This window comes from Sarcophilus harrisii, chromosome 4, assembly GCF_902635505.1.
Source record: "Sarcophilus harrisii chromosome 4, mSarHar1.11, whole genome shotgun sequence".
Classification (NCBI taxonomy): Eukaryota; Metazoa; Chordata; class Mammalia; order Dasyuromorphia; family Dasyuridae; genus Sarcophilus; species Sarcophilus harrisii.
In genome coordinates, this window is record NC_045429.1 from 57,766,883 (window position 1) to 57,779,292 (window position 12,410).

Below are 12,410 nucleotides of genomic sequence, written 5' to 3' on the forward strand. Positions count from 1 at the left end.
GTTATTTTCTTAGTACAGAATTTATTGAAAAGTATGAATAATTTAACAATTACCTTCCAAGAACCTTTGTAACTTTGGGTAATAAAATTATAGAATAAAATCCTTTTTTCTAAAGAATAAAGTACATGAAATCAACAAGCATTTATTAAATACCTTGGTGTGTACCAGTCACTGAAGCTACAAAGACAGGCCAAGACAATAGTTTCCACCTTCAAAGAGCTTACAATCTAATGCCAACGACTGTGTACAAATCAAGATATGTGTAGGATAAATTGGAGGTCAGCAGAAAGAGAAGATGCTAGAATTAAAGGGGATTGAGAAAGCCTTCTTGTAAAAAGTTGGATTTTACCTGAGACTTAAAAGAAGCCAGGAGGTAGAGATGAGAGAGAATTCCAGGTTTGGGGGGGAAAGCCTGTAAAGATGCCATTTAGGAGATGGAGTGTCTTGTGGAAAAAAATAGAAGGAAAGCCAGTGTCCCTAGATCAGTGAGTGCTTGGATTTATGTAAGACACAAGGAGAATGGAAAGTAGGAAAACATCCAATTTTGAAAGCTTTGGGAGCCAAAGATTTATTTAATCCTGGAGGTAATAGGGAGCCACTGGGGGTGATTAAACAGAAAAGTAATCTGGGCTTTCAAAAAAGCAAATTGACAGCTGAGTGAAAGATGGATTATTGGGGAGAGAGATATCTGGGACAGGAGGCCAATCAGAAGGCAGTGAGAACTGTCTTGGCAGATGGTGAGGGTCTTCATCCTGGGACTGATGGCATCAGCAGAGAGCTACTTTGTAGCTGTGTGATCTGGGCAAGTCACTTAAACCCAGTTGCCTCAGCAAAAAAAAAAAAATATATATATATATATATATATATACACACACACATTCCAGCACAGATTCACAAAGTGTGTAAAAGTGACAAATCAAAATCAAATAATAAAGTAAGAAAGAATAGTAATGTAATTTATATATGGAAACAAATGAATAATGGAGTCATTTGACCCACCTTCTGCCCCATACACACACACACCCTTTCAGAGATTCAGAGATTCAGCTCACAGGGCTTCAATGCTTAGCCTTCGTGTGTACCTTTTGACCTTGCCCACTTGTGAGTTTGTCATTGGGATTCGACCAGATGAGCTTCTTCCTTGATTCTCTAGCCTTTACAAGAATACCAGTCTTTCCACAGGTTATCTTTATCATATAACCAGTTTGTTTTTCCCTCATGCATTTCTTTGATGACAGCCTTTATTTCTGTTCCTTGAGAATCTCGTGTGAAAATGTTGCAGCTTACACTAGCCCTCCATCCATTTTGAAAAATAAAAATGAAAAAAACACAGTTCATTGTTGAGCTTATAATGAATGAAATCTTTTTTTACCCTTCGTGTAATAAGCTCTTCTCTTCTTGCAGGAAAAAGTTTTACCTAGTTTGCCTTGCATTTTTACCTTACTGCTAACTGATAAGAGCTGGCTGATAGAACAGCATTCTTTGGAGGCATTTACCAAGTTTGCAGAGGTAAGTATGAGACTGGTCTAATTGAGTGAGTTCACTGATAGTTTTTAAATAAGCCAATAAATAATTATTGTATTGTATGAGAACTTTCTGTCTTCAGTAATTGTTTGGATTGTGTATAAACGTTTGCAGTTCCAGTTTCTGATCTTTTATTTATTTAGAGCATAGCACCATTTAGACCAGTGTCATGTTAGGTCTAATTTATTTCCTAAGATAAATGTTGTTCCACAGTCACAGATTGCAAGACTTCTTACCTATAAACTCCTTTGGCCATAAAGGCTACCAGAGGTGCAAGTAGGATTAGGCAGTAGTAACTTCATCCCTTTGAGTAGAAAACCAATTTAAAGAATGTGTTTGGAGGGGCAGAGCCAATATAGTTGAGTAATGAAGAACACTTCCCAAATTCTCTTTACATTCCCCTCCAAAAAACTTTAAAAAGCATGTCAGATCGAATTCTAAGCAGCATAATGAACAAAAGTCAGAGGAAGCCATTTTTTCAACCCAGAACAACATAGAAGGATGGAAAGAGAGGTCTGTGGCACTGAGTGGGAGCCGGAGAGAAATGAAGTCACACCAACAGTGGGTCTTGGGGGTTGCAGTGGCAGCACTAGGTGGGCTCAGTGTCCAGACATGGTGAGGAGATTGTACACTTGATCACAAGGTGGGTTCAGGCCTTGCTGCCTTTGGCAACCCAGTTGGCCATTATCCAGTTCTGGGCTGTATAACTTGCTATGTCTATATATTGCTTGCCTTTTCAATAAGTGGGGAAAGTAACTGGAGGAAAGAAGAAAAGTTGGAATTGAAATTAATTTTTTTAAGCACTATATAAATATCAGATATTATTACACATTAAAAAAGAGTGGGTTCCAATAATGATTGACTAGTAAAAATTATATTATCTTGGAATAGATTGTTTTTCAAATGGAAACATTGAAAGTTCCCATATTCTGCTTCAAATTTTGCTGGGTTTTAAAGCCATCCATTCTTCATTTAATGCAGAGATGTTGAATTCTTTCAGTTGTGTCCAATTCTTTGTGATCCCATTTGGGACTTGGTTAGCAAAGATACTAGTTTGCCATTTCTTTTTCCAGCTCTTTTTACATATGAGGAAACTGATGCAAATGGTGTTAAGTGACTTGTCTACGGTCACACAATTAGTAAGAATCTGAGGCTGGATTTAAATTCAAGAAGAGTTATCCTGAATCCAAGCCCAATACTCTATCTACTGCACCATCTAGCAGCCCAATGCAGGAATAGAAAACCTAGATCTTAAAGAGCTACTGACAAACATTAAAGGCCACATGCAAATAAACAGCAGCTTAATTGACGAAATGTCATTTAGTTGAAAGATCATAGACTCTATAATTATTCAATTTATGCATCAAATAATACATTATTTCACAAAAAGGAGGTAAAATTACTTGAAAGCAAGGATGGTACTTTAATATTAGTATCTTTGTAAATCTTATAGCATCAATGTTGCATACAAGAAGACCTTAATAAGTGTTTGAAAGAATGAAGAGAAATTGAAGAGTGAGAAAGGCATCATTCAGTTAGCATTTATTTACTTCCTGTGTATGAGGGACCTTGCCAGATACCAAGAATACAAAGACAGCAGAGTTTCTGATATCAGACAGCTTGCATAAAGTCATATGCTGTATGCAAATAAAAAGGGAAAGGGAAGATATTTAGTGGAAAAAGGTTACTGTATTTTTACAAGGCCTTTTCATACATAATGTCCCCTCAGCAAGAGTCATTTCATTGTATCATTAAAACATTTTCATAACCAAAGCCATCATAAAACTGCGTATAAATCCTTACTGTGACATTATTTGAATAATTACCTAATCACAAATTGAAGGCTAATGCTTGAACTCCCACAGTGTTAATTGTCCGGTGTGTCAGTATGCTTACTTTGTAGCACTTTTAAAGAACTAAGAACTCCTCATACCATTAATGCTGTCAGACAGGTATTCCTATACAATATGGTCACACAACTTGTAGCTAATAGAGACAGGATTTGAAGCCAGGTCTTCCCAATTCCCTTTTTATCTGTTACTCTCCACTTTCTTATGATTGGTTATAATCTAATGAAAAGAGTACTGATCACATGTTTAAAATATTTACCAACAGGAAACAAACCATGAAGATATAGTTCCACAATGTCTGAATTCTGAAGAAACTAAGAACAAGGTTATATGCTTTCTAGAGAAGGTATTTTATCTATGGACCCAAAATACAGGCCTATTTTGTGTTTACTTTTATATAACCTTCCTGTGAAATAATACAAATGCAATAGCTTGAATGTTTCCTTTTATTTCAATTTTTGGGGGTATAAATACATTATTTGTATTCTGTTTTTTAGGACAATTTGAAAAAACAAAAAACAAATTATTTTTCTTTGAAATCTCAAAATATTATTAGACTCTTCTTTGTTCTAATTTCCCTTTTTGTATTCTTTCCGTTTTCATGTGTTCGTAATCATTTTACTTTTTCTCCAGTGTCATTTGTTCTTTCTTTCAACAAGATATGGCAGTTCATTGATTGTAAGGAATGAGGGATAGAAAAGTCAGGAAGGAACCCCAAAGTCCCAAAATTGGGTGCCTGTAGAATGGGCTTCAATTATCTTAATGCAAGTCGGGATGCTCTCATCCCTATATGTCCAGGCCTAATCCCTTTCTTGAACTCTCTTCTTGCATTTGCCTAATGAACGTTCTCTGTATTTATTATGAATATTTCAAATGGAATTCCTTAGTTTGCTCAGTAAAATCTTCCCTCCTCCACATTTGTTTTGTCCCAGTTAATAATCATAATTACATGTCATGATTTATGACTTCTCTCTCCCTCACCCTCATATCCAATCAGCTCTCAGGCTTTGTCAGTTCTGCTTCCATAACATTCCTTGTTCTTTCCACTTCTTTCAGTCTCTGCTCTGCAAGTTTTTCCTCTTTCCAGTCAGTTCTCCACTCAGCTTTCAGTAGTCTTTATAAGACAAAGGTCTGATCAAAAAAGTATGCTTGCTAAAAAAAAAAGTCCAGTACCTCTTGACAATCCTCTTCCATACCATTTTTATAGAATTATTTCAAATTCTCTTGCATGTGTTTCACATTCAAGATGGTGTTCCTTTTTCTTATTTTTAGGCTCAGGTAAACTCAGGAAAATACTGTTTTCTCAGTGAAGCATTCCTTGATCTGCTCAGGTTTCCTCCATTCAGCTGTTAATCTTCCCCTTCTATTCCCTTGTAATAATAATTTTCCATATAGCGGTTTTTTTCTTCTTAGGAAGATGCAAGTCTCTTAAAGTCAAGGTTAGTTTTGCTTTTTTTTTTTTGTCTGTATCCCCTAATCTTAGCTTGTCTTGTCCATAGTAGATACTTAATATTATTCATTGAATTACTTGTGAAAACGAGAGACCAATTAAATTTTGAAGCTAAGGACTATGAAAGAATGGATTTCATATAATTTGTACTTGGTTTGTCTTCTGGTTGAAAACATACTCTTAAGTTGTGTGATACCATAATGTAGATAAGCATGAAAGATTAAGTAGATATTCTTAAGTCATTAATGAGGATCTGATGTAGGAGGCAGCCTTGGTAGTGGAAATGGGGGCTTCTTTTGCAGTCACAGATGTGACATAGAGCATTCTTCTGCTGTCTCGGATTTTCTTAAATTGATTTGTTTCTTTAGTTTGATCCCATCTCACGAAGTCTTACACAATCATAGTATTTCAAGGTTGGAAGAGACTTTAGGTCATCTAGTTCAACACCATTTTCTTCAAATTTGAATCACTCCTACATCCCTGACAGTTGGTAACATGAAATACTAGCTATGTGCAATGTATCACACCAGGCATCAGTGATAGTGTACTTTTCTTGAATCCTTTGTCATTTCATTCAGCATAGTTAAAACTAAACATGTGTATGGATATTGAAACCTAATCTTTATTGTTTGACTCTTCACAGAATAGGCTGTTAGATGAAACAGCTTGTGCCAGAGTTGATCGGATTAAAGAGGAAAAGGGAGTCTTAAATGGACACTTTGTTAAAGTAAGGGTTGAAAGAGAAAGAAGTTTATCAACTTTACAGGTATGTGCTTCTTCATTCAAACTTTTCATTGATCAGAAATGTAAGCATGATGAACAGTGAGCATTAAGTACCACTAATGGTGCTAAACAAGCTTGGCACTCAACTACTCTTCCTACAGAGCATTTTTATAAAGCTCAGAGGCAAAGAAGAGTTTCTTAAGAACTTGGCTACCCACACCTAACACTATATACTAAGAGAAGGTTCATGAATTAGACATGAAGAGTGATGTTATAAACAAATTAGAAGAACAGGGGATAATTTACCTCTCTGTGGAGAAGGAAGGAATTGGGGACCAAAGAACTGGAGCTCATTATTGAATGCAAAATAGGTAATTTTGATTATATTATGTTAAAAAGTTTTTGTACAAACAAAACCAAGGCAGACAAGATTAGAAGGGAAGCAATAAATTTTAAATTCAAGGGTTCTAACAAAGGCCTCATTTCTAAAATATAGAGAATTGACTCACATTTATAAGAAGCCATTCTCCAATTGATAATGATCAAAGGATAACGAACAACATTCAGATGAAGAAATTGAAACCATTTCTAATCATATGAAAAGGTGTTCTAAATCACTACTGATCAGAGAAATGTAAATTAAGACAACTCCAAGGTACCACTACATATCTCTGAGATTGGCTAAGATGATAGGAAAAGATGACGAAATGTTGGAGGGGATATAGGAAAACTGGGATACATTGTTGGTGGAATTGTGAACGGATCCAGCCATTCTGGAGAGCAATTTGGAACTGTGCTCAAAAAGTTGTCAAACTGTGCATAGCCTTTTATCCAGCAGTGTTATTACTGGGCTTATATCCCAGAGATATCTTAAAGGAGGGGAAAGAACCACATGTACAAAATTGTTTGTGGCAGCCCTTTTTGTAGTGGCAATAAACTAGAAACTGAATGGATGCCCATCAGTTGAAGAATGGCTGAATAAATTATGATATATGGATGTTAATGAAATATTATTTATTGTTTGGTAAGAAACAATCAGCAGGATGATTTCAGAGAAGCCTGGACTTTGAATTGATGTTAAGTGAAGTGAGCAGAACTAGATCATTGTACATGGCAAAAAGATTATACAATGATCAAAGTCATCTACACCTAGAGAGAGGACTATGGAAACTGAGTGTGGAATACAACTTAGCATTTTCACTTTTGTTGTTTGCTTGTATTTATTTTCTTTCTCCTTTTTGATCTGATTTTTCTTGTGCAGCAAGATAATTGTATAAATATATATGCCTATATTGGATTTACACACTTTTACCATGTTTAAAAAAGAAATTGGCTGTTTAGATTCCTTAGTCTATTTTTTTTTTTTAATGAGAGTTATAAAACACTCTTATGCTTATATTGGATGGAATATGAAATTTCCCCACACTCATTGAAGCAAATAACTTTTTACATTATCAGTCTAATGTAATTGATCTAATTAAAATTTTATACAGTTCTTTGGGAAAATAATCTTTTATAAGAAAAATCGAGGATAGCTTATTTGGCTTTCAAAATAACATTTTATATATCAATGTTGCTTATGTTTTTATATATACTATGTAGTATATATATACAAATATATATATAGTATATGGAAGCTATAATTGCTTCTCATGTTTCAATGTCCCAGATCAAGGTTCTGTGAACTAACTTTTAATATTTTATTACTGAAAATTTGATTATCCAGTTAGTTGGTTGCTGTTCCTATTGATTAAACTACCATTATAAAGCACTGAGAAATTGCCAATTCTAATGCCTTTTTCTTAAGTCTTTATCATTCTTGAACTCAGCTACAACCATATATGCTATTAATCCCCATTTCTTGGAACTTCATTTTAATGACACTCTTATTTCTTCTGGTTGTCTAACCTACTGTTCAGCTGCCAAAATGATTTTCTTAATATGTATGACTGACCATCTTCCTGTCCTACTCAGTAAGGATTCCCTACTTTTTTCAGAATGAAATACACTTGTTAAATTTTTAAAGCTCTTCACACACTTGGTAATACTGCACTACATGTTCCTCAGATACTCCTCACCCCAATACCTTTTGCTGTATACAACTTGCTTATTTCCCCCATTAGAATATGAACCCCTTGAGGGCAACAACATTGCTTGATTTTATACTACTTGTGGCTTGAAAGAAATGGATCATTGACTGAAGTTTGAATATGGAATTTTTGTTGTAAAGGTAAAAGTATTGAGGATAGAGGTAAGGACTGGATCTATGATTCACTGGTATTAGAGAATTCCTTCTGCTAAAGTAGACTGTTACATTCTCTGTAACTTACTTGCCTTGGATCACTTAGCCAATATTTTGTCAAAAGAAAATGTTCTCTCTCCTCTTTACAACAAAGCTGAATTCTAAAGTGAACAGACAGAGATTCTCATTCACAGCCCTCTGCCAAGAGAATACGGCAGGAGTTTTCCCTGGAAGAGGAGTACAGGTCAGCACTGCAAACAACAGAAGGGGCCTTAGAAGCAGTCCGGCTATTGCTGCAAAGATCTCCTGCCCCTGGTTGGCTAACAATGAAACTAGAGGAGCTACAAACAAAGATAGATACACTAAAAAGTTGTACACAGGTAGGACTTTACCATTAAAATCATGTAAAATAAATATTATCATCTTGATTGTGTTTTTATTGTATATATGAAAATGTGGATATGGTCATGTCTCTTCATAACAAGCAGTTGAGAATAGACTTGAAAATAATTTTTATTGGTCATGATTAGAGATTAGAAGTAATGTTCTCATTAAGAACTTTGGTGTCTTTTAGAACAGTCCACACAAGGGCCAGGTTCACATAGGACCTCATCATACAGGCTTACATATAAATAAATAAATAAGCTGCCCAATTATCTAAAATAATTCATCCACGCTCTAAATGAGCCATTAAAAGTGGGGCTTATTCTTCTGGCTTTTGAAAAAAAAAAAAATGGCACAAAATTAAGTTAGAAACTAAAATTTTTGTATTTATTATCTTCAGTTTTTTAGAATTGTCCTGGAAAAATAAAAAATACAACCTTTACTTTCCACAGCCACTTATATTCTTCATGGAATCTGGCCTCAGATCCAAAAGGTCCTTTTCTCCTAGAATCCAGTGGTGTGAACTTTATTTCCAACCTATGGCTTTTAGCATAGGTCTCAGTTACTCACAGCAGATGGCACAAACTGGGGGGAGGGGGGGAGGCGGAAGCTTCCTGGTACAGGAAAAATAGGCTCTGTTTGGGTCATCGTGACCTCTCTGTTAGGTGCCTGCTGTTGAGGTAATAATTTGTAAAACCAACATAGAAAATATTTCTAGAGTCCACATTATGTTAGTTATCACCAGCTACTATCATCTTCTTCCCAATTTAATTCCTCTTCTTCTCCCCAGCCTTCAGCTTCTCCCTGCAACAAGAACACATGAAATAAAAGTATTTTAAGAAGAACTGAATGGGCCACACTTTTATTTTTGGAGCCAAAATATAACTTGGACCAGATAACCCTTAACAACTAGAACAGGAATTCTGAACCACTTTCCAAAGTTAAAAATAACCTGAAACATTAAGAAGGTATGTAAAGCGCACGCACAACGATGAATGAACACTAGTTATAAATTCACTGATGACAAAAGCATATCTATTTAGTACGTTCCTGGGCTAGGATAAATCAAAATTGAACTGTTAACTTTTTAACCTACTATTAAATGAATATCTTTTCATGGAAATAATTACCAAAGCAGACTGGTTTGAGTTGCTATATAGGTGATGAATGAAAAAAGTTATAGAAACCCTTTAAAAAATTGTGCATAATGAAATTTCAGGCATTGTGGTTGATAGCTGGATTGTAATATCCACATTTTAAGGCCTCAATCTTCTAAGTTCAATTTGTTTTCTCAATTAATATAAAAAATAAACTTCCACCCACTTGGCTCAAATCTGATTTTGTCTAATAGCAAAAGTGGTTTCATTATGGACATCTGGCATGAGAATCCTGGACCAATAAAACAAGTACAGTTTGTTTTACTAAAATGATATCAAGATCAATTGTCTTCCAGCGTCCTGTGGTTTAAGAATAAACAGTCCTCACCTCAGTAGCTTCAGTTGCAGCAAATTTTGATGAAAACTGCAGAGTAGGCAAGACATCATCTTGGGGAACTCTCCTCTCTGTTCTCAGTTCAGGTAAAATTAGGAAAGCTTCTGAAGGCTTAATTTCTGGGATCATATCAGCAAACCAGTCCAACTCAGGATCTTGCATTGGTTTTTTTTTCACTTGAATAGTATATTCTTCTCCTAAACCAAACCCAGATGGAGCTTTAAGAGCCCTCTCTTGTGGCAATTTCATTTGTTTTAAATTATCCCAGCTTCCTGGGGGATCAGCTTTTAGGGGTAGGTTCACTTTTAGAGTCTCAGTCTCTTTGTCTGGAAGGAGTACAATAGGATCTTGCTTCTGTTCTTTTGCAGTACTGAGACCATTCCCTGGAGATGCTTTAGGATCAGTAGGCTCAAAATCATCCCAAGTTTCCTCTTCAGTCAAATTGGTAAATTGAGGCCTTGGATTGTCACATGACTCTACAGGCCATACCTGTATGCTGACCATCTGGTTCTCATTGGGTTCCTCAGGCTCACTCCAGTCTGGCCATTCTTCTCCTGATTTTTTAGAATTTGAAGCAAAATTTGTACCATCTCCTGAAGCACTTCTCATTGGTGGAACTCCATTCATGGAGAGCTGAATAGGTTGAGGAGCCTCATCACCTGTGGGAGAAATACAAATATAAAGGGAACCCAGATTTGAGCTTAAATGAGATTGTGTCAAGGGTTTCTTTACAAGGAAAAGAAGGTACCAGTAATTTATATCTAATGCTAGAAGTTGTTTAGGTTAGTCTGCTTAAAAAAGAAAAGACAGCATTAAATATAATTGCAAAGAGTTGCCAAGGTCTCTTCCAGTTCTAAATTCTGTGTTCTAGTGAAACAGCACAAAATTAAAATACCGAATCTAAGAGTGTCCTATCAAAGTAATACAGAACTAGTCTCCTTGTAAGTTCTAAGAAATGGTTTTTAGTACTTTTGGGAAAAACAGCAATTGGGATCTCCTCCTTTCCTCTTCTAGATGCTATTTAGCTATTAAAAAAAAAATTTAACCTACAAACCAGCTTGGAAGTTTCCTATCACCAGTCACAGAATGCTGGGGGGGAAGTCAGTGAGCCACACACCAAGGTCTTTCAGTAAAACTCCTTTGGCGCTTCTTCTCTAAGGGAACAGTATGATTTATAAAATCATAACAGCAAACAGAAATCAAAATCTATATACCAATGTTTATACATATACAAATCTTTTACATGTGACTCTAAAAGCAATTCTGATCAACTAAAGAACTGTGTTTTCCTTTGCTCCTTCAGTAAGGAATGAATCCTAGGAAAATGAGAGCTGGCATTTATCATCGGGTTTAAGACTTCTTTTCTGCTCATTTCTACAATCTCAAATCTAATGAAATACATCCACAAGCAATCTTACTTCCCTTTTACAGGTGAGAAAAACTGAGTTCATCAAAAAGTTAAATAATTTGTCCAAGGTCAGTCACCAGGAATGGTCAGAGCTGCCCCCTGTTCTCACCCCACAACTATGTACTTCCACATTCAGAAAAGAATGGTATGTTTTCCCCTCTGTAGGAGGGGACAGTTCATATATTTCTCACCATCCCAAAACCTGTCTGCAGAAGAAAGGGTTGTTCTTTAAAGTATTGGGTATTCACTTATCACCAAGGTGTTAGAATGGGTCTAAAGAAATTTCTTCTCCTTTCTGCCAGAAGCCAAAGGTAGCCAGACCAAGAGTGCATCTTTCTTGGAGAGCATTTAGCATAAAGAGACTTGGGTAGGATGGACCTTTTGTATTTATTTACCTTCTGGAGAAACATCAACTGTTTTGGTGAAACTTGGTGCTGTGCGTTTGAATATCTTGGTTCTTTCTCCTCCCACAACAACCTCTGGTCCTAGTAGGGAAACCAGCACAGCCAGGCTGTGAAGGGTTATGGCTACAATGGAATCATTGGTATCACGCAGGCCCAGCAAAACCTAGGGCAGAATCCAAATGTTAATGTGTGTAAAAAGTGTTTTTGTAAGCAAAGAAGGAAAAAGATTGCAGTGGTTTTCTCCTTTCATTTTTGGTCCTTATATTCCACTGTTTCCAGTCCATCTGGAAAATAGGTGAATTTACACTGATCTTTCTTCTGATGCCTCCCTCTTCAAAGAATCACAGAATCGCAAAGGACATTAGTAATCTAGTTTTATTCATATTAGCTTTTCCCTAGAACTATAAAAGAAACAGAACCTCTGATCTCATGAAGCTACCCAATCTTTATTTTAAAGCCTACATTTGTTCCCTGAGGTTTTCACTTTTTGCTTAGTTCTTTTTGCCCTCTGAGGCCAAACAAGTCTTAACCTAGAAAACCAGTTGGTCCTTCAGCTAACTGAATCCTGAATCTTTTCTCTGGGGTAAACATCTCAGTTCCTTAAACCAATCCTCTTATAAAATTGTGACAATACACAGGGCTTGGAGTTCTTGTGATTCCCAGAATTGAACATAGTATTTCATGAAAGAAAACAAAACTAGAATAAAGGGACTACCTTCTCTCTACTCCTAGAAAAAGCTATCCTTTATGCTTGTATTCCAATATCATTAACTCCTTGGCTACTAAATCACAACCCCCCTTTCATCTGTATCATTCCTAATTGTACCATCAGAATTTATTTCTAAGAACTTCCTTTTCTCTTTAAGAGTCTTGGTTTAATTACAACCTAAATTCTCCAATAAACTTCATTATCTTTTGCCTTAGTGCATTTCAA

General features: G+C 35.8%; 2 protein-coding genes across 6 annotated transcripts in view; one reads left to right on the forward strand and one right to left on the reverse strand.

The window, feature by feature from the left end:
* The window catches only part of C4H1orf112 (chromosome 4 C1orf112 homolog), a 57,436-nt gene extending 48,103 nt beyond the window's left edge, over positions 1-9,333 (forward strand). The window contains exons 21-25 of one of the 2 annotated variants that reach the window (XM_023501776.2): positions 1,405-1,509; positions 3,640-3,720; positions 5,468-5,590; positions 7,944-8,169; positions 8,964-9,333. In XM_023501776.2, the coding sequence (XP_023357544.1) occupies positions 1,405-1,509; positions 3,640-3,720; positions 5,468-5,590; positions 7,944-8,169; positions 8,964-9,001 (573 nt within the window). In that variant the 3' untranslated portion in view covers positions 9,002-9,333. The remainder of the gene's footprint in view (positions 1-1,404; positions 1,510-3,639; positions 3,721-5,467; positions 5,591-7,943; positions 8,170-8,963) is intronic. The other variant, XM_012547659.3, reaches the window with a different exon arrangement.
* The window catches only part of SCYL3 (SCY1 like pseudokinase 3), a 31,273-nt gene continuing 27,141 nt past the window's right edge, over positions 8,279-12,410 (reverse strand). For all 4 annotated transcript variants that reach the window (XM_031936857.1, XM_031936859.1, XM_031936858.1 and 1 more), the window contains exons 11-13: positions 11,468-11,639; positions 9,659-10,323; positions 8,279-8,977 (exon numbers count right to left, since the gene is read on the reverse strand). In XM_031936857.1, coding sequence (XP_031792717.1) covers positions 8,912-8,977; positions 9,659-10,323; positions 11,468-11,639 — 903 coding nt within the window. In that variant the 3' untranslated portion in view covers positions 8,279-8,911. The remainder of the gene's footprint in view (positions 8,978-9,658; positions 10,324-11,467; positions 11,640-12,410) is intronic.